General features: G+C 46.2%; 2 protein-coding genes across 2 annotated transcripts in view; both read left to right on the top strand.

Annotated features, from left to right (window-relative positions):
• Window positions 1-9,892: 9,892 nt before the first annotated feature.
• On the top strand, window positions 9,893-10,530 carry LOC128309646 (putative cyclin-dependent serine/threonine-protein kinase DDB_G0272797/DDB_G0274007). The gene is made up of 2 exons (XM_053046084.1): window positions 9,893-10,009; window positions 10,111-10,530. The coding sequence occupies exons 1-2, from the start codon at window positions 9,893-9,895 to the stop codon at window positions 10,528-10,530; spliced, it is 537 nt and encodes a 178-aa protein (XP_052902044.1).
• A 44-nt stretch (window positions 10,531-10,574) lies between these two features.
• LOC128298421 (rho GTPase-activating protein 100F) overlaps window positions 10,575-23,200 on the top strand; it is a 51,613-nt gene continuing 38,987 nt past the window's right edge. Inside the window, exon 1 of the mRNA XM_053034171.1 lies at window positions 10,575-10,689. Coding sequence (XP_052890131.1) covers window positions 10,603-10,689 — 87 coding nt within the window. The 5' untranslated portion in view covers window positions 10,575-10,602. The remainder of the gene's footprint in view (window positions 10,690-23,200) is intronic.

The following is a 23,200-nucleotide window of genomic DNA, read 5'->3' as shown; positions in this document are numbered from 1 at the left end:
CTAAAGATAGATGCTCGCTTTGTTAAGCATAAATAGTACTCTCGGACACTAGGGCCAATGTTTAAATAATGTATCTATTATTCTATCCCTGTAAAGTGTGTCGGGACTTCGCGGTCCCTTTATAACATGCAACAGAATGTTTCTGTACCGTTATGATAAATGGGATAAGCGTTGATATGAAATGTTGTTAAGAATCGATTGGGCGGCACAGTTATCACTGAAGTATAAATGGTACTGTTCCACGGTTCTGAATGAATCTGCTGTCTACGGTACGTTCAGATAGTTCGTTTAACGTAGACCATTAGCGCTGCGACTAATCACTGCTTTTATATGTAGTAAATATAGCATCTGAAATAAAAAGATATTTTATTTTAAGTAATTTTCGACCGAAATTGTATGGCAAAAATGAATATCTGTGAATTAATTCGTGATGCGTGACAAATTACTAACATTGCTAGCATATTATTATATTGAACGCCATCTATTGGCAGCTATGAGTACCAATTTTGGAATGAGCCACAAATGATTTTGAACGTGTCCTTTAATGTCCTTTTTTGTGTAACTTACATTTGTTGTGTTGAAGAAAACACAATATAACGGATGATGATATTTATCCTTCAAAACGATAAAATAATGATGTTTATCTTGCAGCAGCAAGATTACATTGTACATTCGAATGTAATGAATTCGAGGAACGATTTGTTAAATAGCTAGCTGTAATTTAATTGTTCATTAAATTTTGTTTTGACGTACATAATAAGGCTTTTGTAGTCGATATTTATAGTTCACACTCACTTGAACTCTTCATCAACGAATGTTTTGTTTTCCATTTGTGTTATCCACCATTTTTTATCCGTATTCCCGCACGGGAAATGTGCGCCGACACAGAGAGAAGACAATTTAAATCTTCCAAGAGATTACACTTCACAGGATCACCCGCATCCACAACCTTTCCCGCACCACAAAGACGACCGTGGGACGATATTCCGGAGACAATTTGTATTGTTTGTAAGCACAATTAGCGAAAAAACAAAAGCAACAAACGCCGGTCGTCGGTTGTTAAGAAACAGAAACGAATGCACCAAGCACAGGACGGCTACTGACGCCTAGCGATCAAACGTGGCTACGAAGGACTGCAATGCTGCTAGGACACCCGCGGATGCATGGCGGTGGCAACGGACTTTGTTAGAAAAGCAGACAAAACAGGAAAGCATAAAATAAAACACCAGCGACAGTCGAAACATGAACCTCTGTATCGATCAAACAGACTCCTTGCCCCCCTTGCAGACTCCTGTATCGTATCCCCCGTACATTCGACGTATCTCTGCCCAAAGCGTTGGAGTGCGCCTTGCAGGGGTCCCACCGTTCCGAAACACGGTATGGCACAGCCAGCTGCAACGCAACTTGAAAGCCAGAAAGGATACGAAACACATCAGCACCACAGTGGTGCAGGATACGCTTCGCTAACCACCTTCGCGGTTGGTTGTTAGGGGTCCTTTCGGGGTCCTGCTCAGTATTTGTGTGTGTGGAGTTGGTGGCATTTAATGAACAACATATGGGGACGCGACCGTTTCATAACCAAGAATGTAAAGTAACGAAACCAGTATCGTTCCCCTTGGATACTAGAATCGGGTAAGCAAAAGCACGGACGCCTCGCCACGGATACCTTCCCAAGCGGAACATTCTCTGCTTCAGTGAGTTAAGTTAAACTCGGATGCGATATCCTTTGCTTTCCTTTCCATTTTTTTGTCACGTTCGGCACCGAATTGATTCCTTATTGTACACAGAACAAATCGGGCAATTATTTGAAATAAAAGACGCAAATGATGAATTATGATAAATTTAAGCGAAACAAAAATCTTGCGCGTACATTAAGTTTAAAAAATGGATCCATACAGGATGGTCCAAACAAAATAAAACTACCAAACTGCCCATAAACAGATATGATAAATTCTTTGCTCAATGATGCGTTAAACTTAGCAACCCGTGGCAACGCGTGCCTTGCACCTGGAAACCGTCACGCTGCTTGGGTACCGTGCCGTACGCGCATCGGTTCTGCGCGTCTCAAAAGTTCTGGTAAACAAACGCGACTAGATGACACATCCGTTGGAGGGTGTAAGGACATCATCATGGGCAGCGAGATCGAAATAAAGGGGGGTTCACATAATTCAAATTGTTTGCTTACTTTTCCTGCTTATTGTGAACCATAAGAAACGCTATATCCGATCATGCGTTGACAATTGCTCGCTCTACCGCACAAAACTAAAACTTACCTCTCTATCCTTTCCGCAGGATGAAGAGCATCTTCTCCGGAGAAAAATCGTCACACTGCCGTGTGTTTCGTTCCATCGCAACAGTGTTTTTGTGGGTACTATCGGATGTTGCCTACGAAGTGGACGGTTGCATTCCAGCAGTGGTTTTGCCTTTCAAAGGACTATCGCACAGACGACCTGTTACACAAGCAATACATCAGAAAGGAAGGATGGTTAGTATTGCTACGATCGCAACACACCATAAGGCGACAAGGGTTGGTTGCAAGGATGAAGCGATGGAATCTAACCTTAGCCACCGTTTTGCAACAATTGCGTACTTAGAAAGGTGATAATTTTCGTCACCTAGAAGAGGAAACACGAACAGCGCCGGTTGCATCCACAAGCTCGTATGTTCATCGGTTTTCTACGTACCACTTCGAAACTGACATTTATGCCAGGTGATTACTTCGATATTCACAATTGTTCACGCAACGGGCCACACAGTGCAGAAATTCCCGGTATGTACATTCGAAGGAATGATAAATTCAGCACGTAAATTCACCGAGCACAGCCACACACATATCCATTGAGAAATGTCCAGCGGAAAGGCTTATTTTTCGCTACCAAACTGTCCGCCCGTGTTAGTTTGCCTATATTGCACCGAATTCTTATCGAGTGGGGCACAGTCAGCGAAGAAAAAAGAGAGGCGGAAAATCCTTTGCACAGTTTCGTAGCAACTACTTTGGTGAAATCTCTTTTATTTTGTTATTCGTTTTTCAGCTCGTTGCCAAGGAGACAAAATTTTGACAGCTGCTGTCAAACACTGCAGCACACAGTGCAGTGGTGGTGGTCTCTGTCCTCTGCGGCTCAAATCTTTTTAAAATGCTGTTTGCACCAAATGAATAATATTTGTTTATAATATTTGCATATCCTGTAATATTTGAACAAATGGATGTAGTTTATCTATTTATCCATTTATTTATTCATCCATACAACATTTTGTTTTGATTTTTATACTGGCCGCCTCCGATTCCGGTTTAGCCGCTTCAGCATTGTACTAAACAGCCGCCGTCGAATGAATTGAAAATTGATTTGAACCAACCGTTGCACGAGTAATGATTCTGCAGATTAAAATGAGTTACTTTGCAACAGATTACATCTATAATTTGAAAGACATTTTGAAAAATATATTTGAAAGAATTGTAGTTTATTTTGCTAAAGTAGTATTTTACCTTTTTCCCATTTTAGTGCTCTTTCTAATACTTTACGTTGGAACTTGTTTAGTACAACACTGTAAGAAAAGGTTCGTTGTCTGCGCATATTTTATGTTTTATGTGTTTATGCTATGTGCTGTCCAATGGAGAATGAAGGTACACTTCTTGCTTTTTCTGTTTAATTTCTTTTCTTTTCAAATTCTTCATTTCATTTTTTTCAATCGGAATAATTTCCTCATAAGCAATACTCTCCTGTTCAGATCGGTGTAAGGCTGAGACTGATATGGGAGAGGAAAGAACAGAAGCGTAAAACTCTTCTTTAAACCCTTTCGCTACATAAATATAGTGTGCAACTCTCTGCATCATCAAATAATTGCATTAAAGCCGTACGAACTATGTTTTGCTGCTGGTTTAGAAGTACTTTAATATTATAAACATAAATTTTGGTAAAAAAATTAACGTAATTATCGAAATAAACATAAACATATCAATTATTAATGTGCTGTTTTGTAACGTGAAAAGAAGAAATCGATCATTGAATGCTATATATAAACGATGTAATAAAGGGAATTCGAGTTACACGAATTGCTCTGGCATCTCGCATTTTTCGCGTAACTCGGGTAAAGACTGTACTCAAAAAGAAAATATTATTATCACGGTTCGATTGAGCCTTCTAACTGACCTAAACCAGTAGCGTGTTGTATATCTGGAAAACAGTGATAGTCGACATAAACTATCAAATCTGGATGAAAACTTTCTCTTGTGTGTTGTAAATTAATTAATTAGTATTAGATACTACAGAACACAAAATCACTAAAACTACAATCTATGTAGATATTATTTTTAACGTTGATTCCAACAAAGCTGGACCAATTATATATGTTAGTATTGATTAGCTTTATTCTAAATAATAATTACAATAACTTATGCATGTTTTAAACAATTTATAATATTGGTTAAAAGTACTATTTTAATACCTATATTAAGTATATAAAATCTCCAGCACTTTTGGGCCTGAACCCATTGCTAAAGGAAGGTGTACAGTTTTGATCCCAAGACTTTGTTTTGCAAACTTGCAACATTTTTGTTTCACCTTTTACCAGCCCACCCGCGCCCAATCACACGCGTTTACGATGAATAAGGAAGCAACAAAAACGGACGAAAACCTTCGCCGAACACTCGAAACCATCGTCCAAGAACATTAGCTGTTGGGCAGGTTAATCCAACCGATTGGGTTTATGGGGTGGAATGGGGGTTGGGAAAGATTGTATGCGGAGATTTGGCGCTCCTTCTCTTTTCCAGCACCGATTCCATTGCACCCTTAGCTCATCGTTCTCTGTCTCTCTCTGTCTCTCTCTCTCTCTCTCTCTCTCTCTCTCTCTCTCTCTGTCTCTTTCTTTCTTTCGTGCGCTCATATCACTTTATCACTCTCGAATTTTCCGACACATTCGCGTGAAGGTATGATTGTGTAGAACCACTCCACAGTCCTGTGTGATGGACCGCACAAAAAGCATCCTACCAGGGTGGACCATGGTAACCGCGAGTAAAAGGAATGCGAGAAACCAAAAAACGGGCGAAGAAAATGTTGGTAGTTTTGTTTACTTTCAAAAGAAATTATGTTGGATCACGGTTGAAGATGCCCCGATGCGAAGGACATGATGGCAAGAAGCGTCGGGCCAGGTAGGGAGAGCGTAAGGAAAGGAATTAGAATCAAGCTAAATTGAGTATGAACAGGGAAGAGCGGAGGGAAGGGTGGGGGGTGGAGGGCGGAGGGGGGTAGCAAAACAAAATCGTCCAAAAACATATTTCCCTACAGCCTACACCATTCGCAGTTCGAAAAGGGAGACGGGGACGAGTCGATGGGATGGGACCGTAGGAGTGTTGTTACCGGTCTCGAAGGGATTTATTAGATTTTTTGGTCAGGCGGCCGCCTGCTTGCTTTTTGATTCGCCGAGAACCTTTACCGGCCGTGGTTGTTGAGGCAGTTCAACAAGACATCAAATAAATCCTACGCATCAGGCACAACGGATGGACGGTTTTTTCTTTTTTTTTTTTCGTTTGGGTGGATTTATCCTGTACAGGCCAGAGGTGAGGTGTAGTGGGAAGGTGTGGTAACATTTATGAAAAATATGACTTTTAGTCTCGGCCGTCTGTGCGGTGCAAGTATGGCAGCACAGACTCATCAATGTGGCACAAAATATTAAAACGAAGGTTACCCAACTCATCAGACGTCAGAAAAAGGGTGACAATGTATTCGAAGGCGTTTTTCACACCGTGTTGTAGGTTTGTTGTACGTTTTGTTATTAAATTTTCTCATACCGTGATCACTCAACGCAGCGGTGGCAGATTAGGTGCATTTGTTCGATGACCGTTAACCGTACCGTGGTAGAATGAGAAAAAAGCTCGTTCGTACCGTACGCAGCGAAAAGCTTCGTCAATTGTCATCATTTATGACGCGAGCCGTGATGGGTGGACGGTGGGCGGACTAACGGGCGGATGTGATGGGGAACCAGCATTGCTACACATAAACCGTAAACGTTCGCCATCAATCGGACTCGCGCGGATGCGTGAGAATCGAGAGAGAGAAGTTAAGTTCCAGAGCACAAATCATGTCCTAATGGCGATGAACAGGGAAAATTCAACAAGGTATAAAAAACCGCTCCCAGTCAAAGTGAGAAGAATATGGTAGCAGAGCGACAGCAAACGAGCGCGACGGAAAATCGGGTGGAAATGTCCCCAGGAAAGAATTGTGAAACCATAGAGGCACGCATGCAAACGAAAAAAAAAAAACAGATCCTTATTCTCTTCAAGCGAATGCTCTTTGCTTGCCCTGTTGGACACTTTACCCCCCCCCCCTCCTCCCAACATTACGGTGGAAATTGGGCGGGAAAGCCATGTTTGGTATGGGGCAGGAGGGAAAAAGAGAACTGCCACTGCCAGCTTGAATGAGCGAGAGCACCCGAACATAACTGGGAGAAAGCTCCGTACAGCACCGTAAGAAAACCCAACCTCGAGACTGAGTGAGTTTTCACTGGCCAAACTGGTTCGCATTCGGTCACCACCGCTGGGAGCGCTCTCATGCTCCGGTTATTTTTATAACCCTCCGGTAGTGGCTTTTCTGTTTCCCGATTCTACTGCTACTGACAGAAGAACCACACAAGAAAAAAAAACGACATCCTCTGCCCAACTCCTGCCATTGGATAGGACCCAGCGGGACAAGCAACTTAGTAAAAGCGTAACATCGGACTCATTGCGTGTGTGTGGTCGGGTGTTTTTTTTTTTTTTGGTGTGGCAAGAGTAGCATAACAAAAGCAAAGGTAAAGAAGTTTGGTCATAAGTTTGATGGAAAAAAAAGTAAGGAAGTGCCAGATTCCTGCCAGGTTTTGGCTGGTGTGCTGCGTGATCTAGTCAGTGTGGGTACGTTGCCATCGGGCAGTAGCCCTAGTTACCGTTGGCTGACGATTACTGTTGTTCGAACATGATTTCACAGCGTATCTTCGCTGGACAGAGTAAAGACCACTGGAAGTGTTGAAGCTGCCCTGGTGAATAGTAGTTCCGTCGGCCGGACAGTCCCTCTTTCTCCCGGAAGTAGAGCAGTGCAATGCTGGGAAAAGTTGTACCGAGAAAATGTTATGTACAGTACAGCTTGGTACAGTTAAGCACCATTTGATTGTGATGTGCGTGCATGTGAGTGTGTGGGTGTGTTAATGTGTGCATGTTGGTGAATTACTTTTTTTTTAGTGAGGAATCCCTACAGTTTCTGCTCGGTCCGCGAGTTTTCAGACCCCCGTTTCAGGCCCGTCATGTGCTAGTTTTGGGTGGAGCGCGGGAGGAAGCAAGGGATGGGGGGGGGGGAGCTTTTGGTGAGATTTTTCATCCGCTGGTTGGACAGTGAATGGTACGCCACGCACCAGGGATGGTGGGGTTTGAATGCGTGATGAGGAAGGTGTAGCGACCCGGATTTGCGACGATTTGTGATGCATTTGTGTCCGTGTGTGTGTAGGTGTATGCGTGTGTGTGCGTGCTTCCATTGGTGGTTACTTCTTGTGACAAGTGTAGAGAACGGTTTATGGGAAAAGTTTTCCATTAAGAAGCACATTAAAATTTTCTTTCTCCTTTTTGAGCAATTTAAAAAAAAAATCATACAACTGTAACAAGATGAAAAAATAAATAGTTGAAAGATAAGAGTACCCACTAGAAAACCCAGTTCAAAGAACTGGAACAGATGAAAAACAGAAGGTTGGGAGGATAGAGAAGGCAGCAGCAAAATATCGATCGTAGAACTTGTGTGTATGTGTGTGTTGCTCTCTCCAAATGCTTCGAACGCTACGAAAAGGCGTACAGCGAACATGTACGCACTCACGGCTCGCGTAAACACACGGCTCACACTTACTCACAAAGGTACACACAGACACACACATACACACACAGGCACATGCTCGCAAGCGAACTGGTGCTACTCTCATTCACGTGAAAGCCCCCAAAAGGCTACACGATTTTCCTAAGCGCCAACCCGTGCGGGAGTAAAGCTGCAGCAAGCAACGAACACCCCCCCCCCCCCACCCCCTCCCACACAGTGAGGTCGTTGACGGTTGTGTGGTTTACGGCCCCGTGTGCGTGCATGTGTGTGTGTATACCGAGAGGGCCTACTTTTCTCACTCTCGTATTTGAGAGCGAGGGTGTGTGTGTGTGTGTGTTAGTAGGCGTCGGGAATAGGGGATGGATTTTCCGGCGCGCATGCACGCAGCCTACTTTGAAGGGAAGAATTTCTGATAAGAAATGATTCGGCGAGTGCCAAAAAAACATGAAGAAAACGGTGAAGATACTCTCCGCGTGAAGAGAGCGTATGAGAGTGAGCGATATTGTAGGATAGGGAGAAGAGAAACCGAGAGAGAGAGAGAGAGAGAGAGAGTGAGATAGAGAGAAAGAATGAAAGCATGAATTTGTATGGTGGAGGAGCGAAAGAGAGCGCGAACAGGGAGGCGGAAAAGCGGAAAAAAGGGCTTTGAAGAGCAAGGAAAACCACCGTTCCATATTTTTTTTTGTTGCTTGTATGACGAAGATTTTCTGCAACTATGCCTGCTTGCCTTCGCCTGCTTATAGCACGTCACGTGCCCTGCTAGCTCACCGCACCATTGGTTCGGCTCGCACAAAACGCAAACCCGGAAGAAATGCAAACGCGATCGGGCGGGGATGCATCTGACAAAAGCGGAACAGGAACTATAGGACGCTGTGTAGATGTAGGCCATCCGTACGGTGGAACAATACCAGCCCACATGCATCCATTGGCTGGTAACGAAAAGCATACACCTACCAGGCGTCTCCATCGCCCCGACGACGAGGATCTCGACGACCCGCAAGATCTTCGGGCGGGCGTTGTATGTTATCGCGTTGCCTACCTTCCCAGCTCCGCATTCCGTACGTCACATGCACTGGGAGTCCGTTATTTGCCAATTATCCGAAGTAACAACACAGCATTGTGCTGGCGTAAACGAAGCTGGGCAGCAGCGTACGGCAGTACGGTACAAAAAAGTCAACATTTTGCGCTTGGCTGACAGGAATATGGTATTATATGGCGCAAGAAATGTACTTCGTACTTGGAAAGGTGGAAACTGTAACCTGGACAGGTGTGATGGTTTATGTCATGGAGCTTTTTTTTTCTCGCTGTTTGTTTGTGCCAAATGTTGCTCCGAATAAAACACAATTCAAGGAACGAAGAGAAAGACAATTACCCAAAAAAAAAACAGATGATGAACCGAAGGTCCTTTCGGGTAGGTAGATGAGCAATAGTTTTATCTTTAGCGTTGAAGCTTTTTCTCCTCCGCTGGAGTTATGGACGCAAAAATAGCTCCAGTACCTACCCAGTGCATGTGCATCATGTGACATCATTTGGCTGAAACTATTCTTGATGGTCGTTGCGCTGCTACCAGCTGGCCTATCTGGCTGTGACTGTGCCAGATGTCCATCATTGGTACAGTTTTCCGACATCGATATAGAGGGCCGGTAGAGAAACTTCCAATTAGCCAATTCCCAATTCTATTAATTAAATCAATTATCTTCGATCGTACTCACAATCGTTCCGCCCTGAAGAATACCCAGCTGGGCGTCTTGAACGGAAATGGAATTGAGTCGCGCCCCGGCCCCCAAAATACGACAATTAGATTAAATAATTAAACTCAACTAACAAGTCGCTGTGTCTTCGTCTCTTTGTGCGCGTATGATATCCAGGCCAAAGGGTCTCAAGACGCCTACGACAGCAAGTGAAGCATTCGTCTCCTGATTAGTGACTGGGTGATATCTGTGAACGTGGGAACGCGTGTGTGTATGTGTGATCCGTGCGTGGCCGTTTGTGGATGTGATGTGCGGGTGTAGTGTGCCGACCAGCCGTGGCTGCACGCAATGTACGCGAGGAACGCGCCGCCCAGAATGAGGAAGGACCCGTGCCGAGTGCGAAAGAGTGCGCAGCAGCAGCATCAGTGCCGTCACCGGTCGGTACCGGGCACGGTCGTATTGAGCGGTGGTGGCAAGCGTCCCAGTGCGTTGGTAGCTGTAGACGGCGTCCATCGTGACGCCCGACGTCCCACGACCATCGGCTGTGTGCGCAATCGAATCAGTCGTCAATGAGTCACGTTCGTTCCAACCAGAGACTTCAGGAGCCGTACGAGCAGGAGTGGCAGCAGCAGCAGCAGCAGCAGGAGCACGAGGAGTGGTACCGTGGTGGTAGTGAGCGTAGTAGCGAGGACCGGTCCAGGTCGTCGCAGCAGCTGCGGCAACAGCCGCGGCAACACCAGCAACAGGAAGACGAGGACTCCATCGAGGAAGTGGTACGGCTGCATCAGCAACAGCTGCAGCAGCAGCAGCAGCAGCAGCAGCAGATCTACCGAGGGCCGGGTTCCTCATCCGTGCGCCGACGTTCGGCCGGTGTACAAGTAGGCGGGGGCGGCGGCGGCGGCTGTAGTGGGGGTGCCGGAGGACGGGGCTTCGTTGCGGCGGTGGGCGGTGTTGTTGGGCAGGGATTCCTTGCACTACGGCGCACGCGGGTCCGAGCCGGTTGCGCCTCATAGCACGGCCGGAACAGCGCTGCCAACAGCCACAGCCCGAAGCTAGTCGTCGTTTCACGCGCCCGACGTAGACTAATGCAGTGGCGGAAGTTCGCACGGCTGAAAACGACTGCTACCGGACATTCGCGCACGCGAAGAATGCTTTGTTGTGGCCGAAGAAAGGTGAGTGTGTTTCAAAAAGCTTTTGTTTCATTTCACTTACCATAAGGGACGTGCTGATAAACCTAGCCTATTTAACTTTTTCTTGACATATTTATCTAGAGAACATCCGTAATCCGATGTTTGTACATACTTGAAGGTTGCTCAAGTTTGATAGTCTCTATCGATAAACAAAAGAAAGGGGTTTCGGGGTTCTGCTACGGTTTCATGCACAGATCAAATTGAGAGATATCATGCCGGAACGCTAGTCGAATCATGAAATTGGTTGGCTTTTCGAAAGAATTTCAATAATAAATAGATAAATCGAATAATGAGCAAAATGTATTTGGAGTTACTTCCAATTCAGCCAATAATCGCAGCCATATCCATACCAATTTAGGCTTAATGTAAAAATAGAGGTGTCAAAATAGATTTTTTCTCCGGGCTGGGTCGTTCGGTGTTATTCTTATGACATATCCCGCCCACCGAAGCCTAGCAAATCTGTTTCGTTAATCGATTGCGAGCTCATTATTTTGCTCGTAGAGTTCGTTATTAATACAAATACAAATACAAACTTATGTGAAGTAGTCTAATAGGATATAGAAAATCAATATCAAAATATCTAAAAGCGTTGACCGCATTATTCGGATATCAAAAATAAACAACAACTTACATTTAGCTTCCGGATCTTCCGGCATAGATCCATAAAATTAGACAAAAGTAATAATCTTTCATATAAAATTAAACATATTCTTCATTTTGTGAAAGGAAATTTACAAACAATGTACGCGATAGGATGTTTGTATTGAAAGGCATTTGCCCTAAGTCTTAAATTAAACCTTTCATTTTATTTGTTTTTGTCGTTGCATATAGTTTCATGTTCCGAGCATGAGCCAAAAGATTAAGGGAAAGGAAAAGATTTCCCTTTGGTTCGGCACAAAGATGCACCAAGATGGGCCCACTGAAGGGCTTACGGGGGCATAACCGCGATGGTGATTCCGTTCGTTTCGTTGTGAGCGTGGCAAAACGAAAATTCTCACCGCGAAATGGTATAAAATGAAAAGTGGAAGAGTAAGGTGTACCATGCCCGCGCAAGGGCTGCAAAATGTAGGACAATCGGCCAAGATGGCAAAAGGATCCGGCGGTTGGGTAGTTGGGCCACTGGGAAAACATAATTTATATGGATAAACAACGAATTGAACGACATCCATATTTCTCCGTTCCGTTCGCTTTTGTCGTGTTCGGTTCTCGCCGGGAACGGGGGGGTGGATGGGTGGACCTAACGCCACGATCGTTATGTTGCCCCGATTGTGCTTCATGTGTGCATGGGACTGTATGCATGCGCGTAGTTGGGTGTGTGTGTGTGTGTGTGTGTGGGTATGCGAAATTGGATCCTGGCCCGGCAGGACTCGGCAGCAACACGGCACGGCGACACACTGTGCTATGGGCCATGCTTGTGAGAATTATGTTTTGGAGCAACGTTATGGGACACATCGATTTTTGCGACTTTATCCGTGCTTCTCGGGCTTCTGCGGGTTGGGCTGGGTGAACTAACGTGGGCAGCAAGCATCTGACAACGATTCAGAATTTATTCGGTCCACCCGTCCCCCAAATGCCACAGTTGCTCGATTTGGCTCAATAAAATGGAGACGCCTGGTTGTCTTTAGACTTATATGGTGGAAACCCGCGTGGCAGAAGCCTCCTTTGTGGCCGGTACGAGAAGTTTACTGACCCACCGTCACCGAAGCAGTTCGATCGTCTTGAATGGAGCAAAACGTTGCGTGAGCAGTTTTTTTTTATTCGAAACCGAAAGTACCGAAATGATGTTAAAATAATTTCATTCTCAACAAACAACACACAATGCGGGACAATGTGTTGCAAACATTTAAAACACAGCAAGTATTGTAAGGTGTCTGTAGGTGTAAAATAAAAATCAATATCACCACCAACGGCACTTAACACCTTGGTTTGGCACACACGTGCGCAGCCAAAAAAAAAAATCATCAACTCTATTTAAATTGATGGCAACTTGTCCGCAACAACGGCCAACGTACAGCGGGCTTCCTGCCATTCGTTCGTTCAATAGCAAAATGGCGAAAGTGTAAAAGTATGTTATGTCATCGGGGATTAAACGCCGATTTTATTACCATAAATTTTCCATCATTCCCGAGGAAAAGCTCCCCGACGCTCCCAGGACCCGACGTCGTTGAGACGTCGTCAGCAAAAGGCGCTTATCAGGAATGTTCCGTACGTCGCGTTGAGGTCGGTCCGGTTCGACGAAAGGATTCTTGTCTTCTAGGTAGGTGGTTGGGGGTGGAGTTTTCTTTCCGGGCGCAGTTTATTCCTCTTCCCACCCGAGAACACGGGGAAAATGGCAAAATTCCTCTAGCGAACATTCAAGTCATGTCCAGCGTTCAATATCACGTGCTAGATGGGTTGGGAAAAACCCGGCCAGACTCGGGATTTTGTGTTTTTTTTGCAACAAACCCATGAACATAATGACAATAATAATACTACTAATAATAGTGATAATAATCGTTCGGTAATGGACTGGTGAGTAGATCGTGTACCGTGCTCGGACCGTTTGATTGAGGAGCTTAGGTCGCGGTGATCGATGCAGTTCGGGACTTTAACGTTCCGAGATAGAACCCGGCGGTTAAGGGTCTGTTTGAAGTATGCCAGAAGTAGTTTGAAACGATTTTGAACGTTCTCGAACTCCGTGGCCCGTAGTGCCGTAGTGCAGCTAGGCGAAAGTAATTAAAATGGGAAGTGGCATAAGTGGTGTTAAAACTGCAAGCACTAGCATCTTATGTGTAGGGAAATAAATGAACAAAATGGAATGCTTTTGCAAAGCTTCTAGCGAAGAAGTTTTAAGCTTAGAATAAAATTATATTTGAATTTTGCTTTTTTCAGAATAACGCAAGCAAATAGGGGCTTGTCAGTTGAGCTTATCAGAGCAGTTTGTGACAGTTGGAGGCATCTCCACTGGAGATGCTTTCATAAGCCAATCCTTAATCCGCCAACCATTGCCGATATGAGCGACGATTTTTCGAAGGCGAAGGAAGTCTTCTGCACTTCTTGTTGGTCATATAACCGTTCTGGCGTTGGAACTGCTTACGTCCAAAACGGTTTAACTACACAATCTTGACTCTTCTGCAATGGCAAACGTTTTAATCAATGTCTGTAGCAGATTGGTTACCAACTCTTTACCAAACAGTTTCTTCCACCAGAAAACTGACGCGAATGATAGAAGTGAATGAAAAATAATTTCCGACACAGACATTAACGCCCCGAGGGTACCAAACTCTGGTAAAGGGCAAACATAAGGGTTCCAGACTTATATTTGATATGCAAACACGTCGCACATAGTCACGCAGCTTCCGTTCCCGCCCCTGGCGAAATGCTGTGAAGCAAAAATCAATTTCCGATTGCATTTCATGTATGCGTACACTGATTAGAGCAGCTCTGCAAAAGGATAACAATCTTTCAGATGGAAATCTCATTCCGAATATTTTAGGTAAATGTGGGTTGTTCGCAATATACTTGAGATTTTGTTCTACGGTTTGTTTTAAAACTGTTCTCCCGCTTCTTGGTGGAACTGGAATATTAAAATATACGTAAGAAGCATTTATATGTTTATTATTTCATACATTTGTTCGTTTATTTTATTACAAATATTTAAAAAAAACGAAAATTATGTCAGAAATACTTAGTAGCTAATATCAGCGATAATATAAGGTAGTGGTGTTTGTTTCCCATAAGGTATAATTTAATGCCAAGCAATTGTCATTTATGCCAAATGCCAAATGCCAAAGCAATGCCAAACTGTCCAGGTTTTAGGACGAGGAAATGATAAATATTATATTTTTATATTGTTTCCTAAATTCAAACTAGGAAATGAATAATGGCTGTCATTAGTGGTGTTTATCCACACCATGTAGTTTTCTTTAAATATATTCTACTGTAACTGTAGTACAAAGTATAACATCTTTAAAAAAAAACGCAATAAAAATCCATCCTCCCACGACGAAGGCACCAAATTAGCATAGCAAGCATACTTACCGTCGGTTGAACATGTCGAGATGGTTTCCCCAGCGTGAAGGAATGACACAAAGAATGCCAATGCTCAGATTAGGACACGAAATGAAAAATGCATAGGAATTTCATTCCAAAACCCTTCGCTGGCCCGCATCACCATCTCCACCTTGGGGCCACCGTCATGTCATGGCTGTCCCCTCCACAGCCTCCTTGCGAAACTGAATGAACGGTAGAAGACGTTCGAAAAAACAAAAAAGGCACCGCAATACAAGGCCCCCCCGAATCGATTGACGCTCCATTGCAGCAGACCGAGATCCGATCGTTGTCGTCGTTTCGCTAATCGTACTACTAGCGTGTACACCCACACACGCACACTCGGGGGATGCAAAAAGAGTTGAAAAACGTTGGTATGGTAGCAGTTTTCTCGGTGCAAAATGGGTGCATTATTACATTGCACCGCACTGCTGCACATAGATCTCTGCCCGAAACACTTCCCCAAATGCTCCCTCGTGTGGTCCCACTGCCTGCGAGAGGCATATGTGATTGTCTCGCGAAAGTAGGATATTTCGGCCATTCTTCCTTTCAAGCAGCAGCAGCAGAAGCATTTGGGTTGAGAATGGGATTGAGTGCAGTTGCTCGTCTCTTGTCCACAATGAATCGTTTCAGCGCACGCTCCCGGGGCCTGGACCGTACAGGATACACAAGTGCAATAAATGGATTGGCTAGTGTGCCAATACACTGTCAAACGAGCCCCCGGTTCCGAAACCACCACCCACCACGCAGTCCACTTTCCTTCCCCCTTCGCACTGCATGTTTGTCGTAGACTGCAGCGTACTTTTGATAGTATTCCAGTTCCGCGCGTAGTACAACCGAGTCCTTCCATCCCGATTTTACCCCCCACTCCCATCCTCTCTCTCTCTTTCTCTCTTTTGCCTCAGGGCTCTTCTTTCCACCTCCCACCCAATTCATCTCATTTTCATCTCGTCACAAACACCCACACCAACACACATGCTGCTTCTCTCTCATGCTTTCTCTCTCTCCGCTTTGCTTGAGGTTCTCAACGAGAAAGGATGAACACGGATCCCACGTACACGCTCTCGCGTGAATGTGAGATGACTTCTCTCGCTTTAGTCACGAGAGACCGTTTATGAGATAACATTTTCGGACGAGACTGGCGGGAGGATGCCGTGGTGGCAGCACGATGATTTACAGCTGCTGTTTGCAGTGTTCGTTTGATTTACAAAACCATTATTATCATTGTTAGCGATGAAAGCTTTCGCAAATTTTCTGCAACCAAACCGTCATGGACATGCCCAAACTTTTTATTTAATCTCGTCGCAAATCCTCTACCTTCTGCAGTAAATTTGAAGTTTTGCGATCAGATAGTAATTAGACTGTAGCGAAATAAAAATCGGTGTTGCGGTCGGTTCTCGGTTCGGTTAGCAGTAGCCCGTTTTGCTCCATTTGTGCGGATGCGACGGTAATCGATATTTCTCATCGCCCCCATTCAGCTCTCCCACTCACGCTTGCACCATTTTGCTTTTACGCCAACTGGCATTTCAGCGAATGTGTACGTACATCGGGTCCATCACGCGCACATACCCACACATCCGTATGGTTCTCCCACAACCGCGGCGTATTGTTTCGTCGAGGACAATAGGAAAAGAGAGAGAGAGAGAGAGAGAGAGAGAATCTTACGTCCGCCGATGATGTCCTCCGCCTGTTGTACTGCTTTAAGGACGATCTGACGGCGATCGGGGGCTGCCGGGTTGCGGCGGCACAGGTCAATAATCATTACGATCGTTCGCCTGCCGCTGGTTGGGTCAATTTTGTAGCAAATACATTCACAACATGTGCACACGGGCGATTGTGGGCAGCTGAAGGTGCGGGCGGCATGGAACCGGGGGGACGGCATCCCGACGAGCAATTGATAGCGAAAGAGGTCGAGTGGGATTTAATGTGTGAGTGGTTCTTTCGTTGGTGTGTTTTTTTTACTGCTACCCTGCTTATAGCAGGTGTCTTTTTCTTTGGTTGTTCAATTTGCTCAAGTAATGTGTGCTGAAGTAGGGTAAACCGAGGATGATTCGTTAGTACGGGGTCACCACCCGGGTAAAGGAGTGCCTGTGCCCAACGGAAAAAAAAATCATGGCAGAGAACAAACTTGCTTTCTCAGCTGTGCATTTTGCATCCATAAAGGGTTTAAGGAGTTGTGCTGCTTTTTTTCATTTCTAACAGATCCGGAGAACAACAAGACAGACGCTGCGACGTTGCGTAAGCTCTGTTTGTCCTAGGTACGCGAAGTATCATGTCGAAGAGCTTACCAAACGCGGGTGGGAAAACATAACACAAACCCCACGACAACACGCCGTGGGGTGATGTTTATGAAAACCAAAATCACTCCCGAACCCCGACGTTGGAAAATTTATGACTGATAATCAGCGACTAATTAACGGGGTACATTCCATCCCTGTGCCATCCTTCCGTCCCACCATCCAGGGGGTCCTAACGGTGGGTTTGCTTTGTTCGACGATTTGTTTTGTTTCGAATGGGAAATGTTTCTGTGCTTTCGGACATTGGCTTTGGTGAAAATACGCGCTACATGGACACGGACACGCACAGCGATCATTAATGGTTAATGCATAATTTCCTCTGCAGCGCCGCATCGGCCACCTCGAGGATCTGATTGATGGCGGTCAATTAGCTGGATGGTGTAGCCGGGTAGCCTAGGGTACGCGAGCACGATGGAACACACTGAACTGTACGGGGAATAGCAAGCCCGAAGGTCAGACAACAGTGCGCAGCAATGTGCGCACACACACACAGCATATCGGGTGCTAGTGGCCGGGTGTTCCGGTTAAGACACGGGACATGACAGTGAAGATGAAGAGCGATAATGCCATTAACCGGAGCATTGTAATTTGCCTTCGATTAGCGTACCGAGCACGGACGCTGCAACACCAGAAGAAACATAAATGTACCCGGGCACGCCAGTGCTGATTGATGATTCCGGGGCCTCGTGGTTGTTTTCATCGTTTTAGTTAATGCGTTAAAGTTTGGACATGTTTTCAGGCAGTGTTTTTGTTATCCGGACAACTTTATTCCAGACCGCTAGTCACTGGTATCCGCACATTGAAACAGAAGCTTTAGATTGAATTTAGAAAGAGCTTCTCCACAATATCGAGCATACATTTATTGCAGCATAAGGCTTTAAACCTACCACCTTGCAGATCTAGGGCTGTTGCATTTAATACATGATTTTAATTAATTCTCTGCACGATCGTCCATTTTCCACGAAAGTAGTGTGAAATACAAGTCTTACTACCATAACGCCTTGGTCCTGTTTACTGAGTGCAATGAATTCATAGAATCGAGTACAACGAATATTAATATTTATTTATTCTTCCTTATTTATTTCCTTATCAATTTCTTTATTCAAGTCTTTATTTCGTACTTTATTGATTTATATACTTTAAATACATTTTTTATGTTTTGCTAGAACGGCCAGGCCGCATTGACAATGATTTGTGTCGTGTGAAGACCAGCACCGCTACCAATACACCACCAGACCGCGCCGTTTTATATATTTTTATTTAATTTATTTTATTACATTTATAACGGCTCTTTGTTGTATTATCCGCCATGTATTGACGGAGTAGAGTACAAATTTCTCGAGCCTTTTTTAAATTATTTTACATATTTATGTATATTTTTACACATCTACATCTAACCATTTAGGTCGACTTTACGGGTCGTTTTTCGTTATTTATATTGTTTTCTAAAAAGTCATCTATTTTTATCATAAACATTTTATTACTTTCCAACATGTTTCCTTAGTTCGAAACATGCAGTTTCTCAAACACTTCATTAGAGTTTTAGAACGATAGAAAGCGATAGGACAGCGCCATAATTGATCAAACTAATACCTTTAATTATCAAGAAGAAGTCATTAGTACCGGTGCCGATGGTAATTTCAATGAAAACGATTAACAATTCAAGAGTTGATGAATAAAGTTCTTTTTATAGTGTTGCATCACAACCGTTCCATTTGTAGCATTGCGATTAGTAAAACTCCCACCACTAACGGTTAGTGCGAATTAAATGTATTTTTATTAAATTTAGATTAGGCTTCGCGAACCTTTTTCGCATGCCCATAATTGGTGAAACTGAACTTCGGGGATCCAATTATTGCAGTATGCGAAATTTGCCTCGTTTTTATGGAGTTTGGATGTGCTTCGTGTGTGACTTCGCTTGAAACGTTCACAGTTTTCACAGTTTGAAGTGTTTAGTGCAAACTATGAATCATGCTTTTGCTGTGAAGAAAGAGTGCAGCTACAATAAAAACACTTATGGCGAACGGTTAGGACCAGTACAGCCATACGAGGGTACATTTTGATAATATTATTAATTTAGATTTCCAGCGTTTCTCATCTACGATCGGTAATATAATAAATATGCTCGTGTTCTACAAACTTCAGGCATTCAAACAACATATAGCACCACTCAATATTATCCGTTATGTAACTTTAAAACAAAAAAAAAACTCAATGCTCAATGTTGATCCACAATATCCATTATTATAACATTCATTTTTCATTTTTCATTTTTATCGTATTTGACAGTACTAGTATTGGTACGAAATCTAATTATATGGCCTGATGAAAAATTACTCAAATTAAATATGTAAAAGAGATGCAAAGTTCGGTCAATTGTAAGTAACGGCTAGCACTAGAATATCGTCACGTGACCTTGTATTGAAGGTCCGTTGCAATTCATACATAATGCCACTAGTTGCAGAGACCATTTCGAATTGTGTTTGGTTCTGTTTTTTAGTTTTAATGCATTATAGAAGTGGCATTTTGTGACATAGACTATTTTGCTTAAAAAATGTCTCACGCAACACCCACACTGCTCCGATAACGATAAAGTTCGCAGTTAACATGGACATGATCAGCTGTGAATGATCTTATGCTTCTATTCCCTTGATTAAACATCAATCTACGATTTCGCCTCTTCCATTGTGCACGTGTATCAGGTCTGATTGTTTAAAACAACCACGGGTTGAATGAAACGAATGGCATTAACACCCACCGCTCGCGTTCATCGGCCCACGGATTCGCTCTGGAACTGTTTGCAATGTAATGCACCCACCAGATATGACATTTAAATCCATCACTTTCATCGAACTTCGAAACGCCCTCAGAGAAACGGAGCAGTTTGTTTGAATACTGCCAACACACTACGCTCGGGGTTTCGAATGTTATCCTTTTTTTTTTTTTTTTTTTTTTTTTTTTGTTAACGGGGAGGGAACCTTCAGAAGGTACCCACCTAGAGGGGCATATCGCGGCTAGACACCGCCCCTCGAGATGGGTTATGTGGGATTCATCATGAAGCTTGACCCGTGAAGCGAGTCAAGCAACCGATGCGACCGCACTAAACCACTCCTCGACCTGATCCGAACCCTGCCGATGCGCTGATGTGCGTAGTACTCCATGCGGGGTCGTGTGTGCGTAGCACCCTTGCTGTTGCGCACTGCTGCGTCGTCCTTCCTGGTTGTCCTCGCTGCTGCTGCCGCTTCGTGTCTTCCGTCTGCTGCTGCTGCTGTTGTTCAGAATCCACCCGTCCGTGGCCGCCACTCTCGGGTGGGTCCTAGCTCCTGCTGCTGCTCTGGTTACTCGTCGCTACCGCTGCTGCTTCTGTTTTCCGTTGTCCTGGTGTTGTTGGTGGCGGGGGGCCGCTATTGCTGCCTCCGTTGATCCGCGTTCCTTCGTCGCTGCTGCCGTCGTCTTCTGGCCGTCGGCGGACTCTCCTCATTCCACCTCACTTGGAGGCTTTTGAAGATTGTCCGTGCGGCCGTCCGGACTGCTTCCCATGTGCTGCGGCTGGCACACATTTCCGTGGCAAGGTTGTCCATCGTCAAGCGGGTGTGGCTCTGTTGCTGCATCTCGTGTTGTGTTCGGGCGAACCGTGGACAATGGAACATCACGTGGTCGACGTCTTCCACGTCATGCTCACACACCGGGCAGTTAGGCGAGCCTTCCAGGATACCTTTGTTGACGAAGTAGCTCCGCAGGAACCCGTGTCCCGTTAGGACTTGGGTAAGATAGAAATCTATTTCCCCGTGCTTGCGGCCAACCCATGAACTGATGTTCGGGATCAGCCTCCTTGTCTTCAAACCTGGCGAACTCTGCTGCTCTGCGCCGGCTGTCCACTGGCGTTGCCAGCGCTCCATGGTCTCTTCTCGCTGCCGCTTCCGTATGTCTGGTGCTGGACCTCCCCTCGCTGCCTTTTCGTCGTGGCAGCGGATGTCCTCCTCTAGGAGGAGAACTAACGGGATGGTGCTTGCAACCACGCAGGCGGCGTCGTATGAAACCGTTTGGAATGCGCTGGCCACTCGAAGCACTCCGGTGCGATGCGACCTCTGGACTGTGGTGCGGTGAGTGTTCCTCTGTAGAAGCTTCCGTCCCCACGCTGACGCAGCGTAGCGGACGATGCTATTCCCGACGTTCACCAGGGGTCTCCTTCTGCTGCTTTTTGGGCCACACTTGTTCGGCATCAGGGCGGTCAAGACGTTCGTGATACGAGTCGCCTTGTTGCAAACCTCCTCTAGATGTCGACCGTGGTGCTGTTTGCGGCAGAGCTCAACCCCGAGGTACTTGAGCGTCTCCGTGGATTCGATCGTGTGTGTCCCCGCTCGTAGTTGGCCTATCTGCGGGGTGTGATGGGTGCAGAAGATCATGTAGCCGGTCTTGTGATGGGCCAGCTGCAATCCCACTCCTCCCATCCAACGCTCGATCGTCTCCAGGTTCCTCGTAGCAAGGGCGCTGATGTCCTGCGTGTCCCGTCCAACGAGGGTGAACGTCACGTCGTCAGCAAACCCGATGATGTCCGCACGCTTCCCGAACAGCTCCAGACGGAGAAGGTCGTCGTACATGACGTTCCACAGTGTTGGCCCTAGAACCGAACCCTGAGGCACGCCCGCCGACACTGGTAGCGAGACCAATCCTTCGTCCGTCTCGTAGTGGAGCGTGCGATTCTCGAAGTAGTTCCGCAGCATCGCCAGGAGGTACGGTGGCGTGTTCCTTCGCTGCAGAGCCTCTCCGATCGCTGTCCAGTTAGCCGTGTTGAAGGCGTTCTTCACGTCGATTGTCACCATCGCACACAGTCGGTCGCCCTTGCCCTTCTTGTCGAGCGCGATCTTTCCGTTGGCGAGCACCCTGTTGATGGCGTCCATCGTAGAGCGTCCCTTTCGAAATCCGTACTGGGCGTCAGACAGACCACCCGTCGCGTCAAGATGCTCCGTGAGTCTGCGCTGAATGAGTCGCTCCAGTACTTTCCCGAGGACGCTCAGTAGGCAGATTGGCCGGTACGACGACGGTTCCCCGGGTGGTTTCCCCGTCTTGGAGAACAGCACTAACCGTTGCCTCTTCCATTCGTCCGGGAAGTAGCCTGTCCGGATGTAGTGCTGGAACGTTCTCCTGAAGACACCGGGAAAGGCCGTCATCGCCGCTATCAGGGCCACGTTCGGGATATTGTCGTCGCCCGGGGCTCGCTGCGGGTTGAGCGATTTTGCAATGCTCAACAGCTCCCCCTCGGTGACGGGATCCCGGTCGATGTCCTCTTCTGATAATCTGGCCGCTGTGGGCCAATCCATGGGCGGTCGCTCCGGAAAAAGTTCGCCGACGATGTGCTGGAGCTTCGCTGGGTCCCGTTCCATCGGTACGCGCGCTCCAGTCCACTGCTGCTTCCTGACCTTGTAACCCGGCCCGAATCCGTGGGGCCCTAGCTGTTCAGGTAGCTGTTCGCCGTATTCCCTCTTGCTTCGCTTGACCGCTTGCTCCAATGCTGCTCTGGCTGCTGTACAGGCCGGCCGTCGTTCCTCTCGCTGGTCGTCCGTCCGTGCTCTCCTGAGCCGTCTCCGCATCCCGATGTAGTTGCGGCGTAGCTGGGCAATCTCCTCGTTCCACCAGTACACCGATCGTCGTCTTCCTCGGGCCGCAGGCAATCTCGGCATCGTCGCGTCGCAGGCGGTTGTCATGGCCTGCGTCAGCTCGTCCGCCAAGAGGGTGTGGTTGTGGATGTCCAGCGAGCCCATGACTTCAACGAAGAGGTCCTTGTTGAAGAATCGGGTCGCCCACCTACACTCCGCCGTTTGCTGCTCCCTCTGTCCCAGGTTATGTTGTGCCGTCGTTCGCTCGACCGTGAACTTGATGGTGTTGTGGTCGCTCGGATTTTCGTCACAGACGCGCCAGTCGTTGTCTCCCATGAGCGACGGGCTGCAGAAGGATACGTCGACGATGGAGCTGCGACCACTGTGACCGCTCCATGTTGGATGGTTGCCCCGATTCAACAGGACCAGTCCCAGCGACGCCGCTGCGTCCATCACCACCGCGCCCCTGTGCACCCGCTCTCCATCGTTGCTTCTGCGTTCCATGCCCCACGCTCTTGACCAGGCGTTGACGTCGCCGCCAATCACGGTGTCCCGGTTCCGCGGTATCAC

Source organism: Anopheles moucheti, chromosome 2, assembly GCF_943734755.1.
Source record: "Anopheles moucheti chromosome 2, idAnoMoucSN_F20_07, whole genome shotgun sequence".
Lineage (NCBI taxonomy): Eukaryota > Metazoa > Arthropoda > Insecta > Diptera > Culicidae > Anopheles > Anopheles moucheti.
The sequence above is the reverse complement of the archived record's forward strand: the minus strand, read 5'-3'. Positions and strand labels throughout refer to the sequence as shown.

What these genes read in the sequence shown, in the direction of transcription:
- LOC128309646 (XM_053046084.1), top strand. Translation starts at nt 9,893, where the DNA reads ATGAGGAAGGACCCGTGCCGAGTGCGAAAGAGTGCGCAGCAGCAGCAT. An exon ending in GCAAGCGTCCCAGTGCGTTG is followed by an intron (nt 10,010 to 10,110) that starts GTAGCTGTAGAC and finishes CGTTCCAACCAG; the next exon opens with AGACTTCAGGAGCCGTACGA.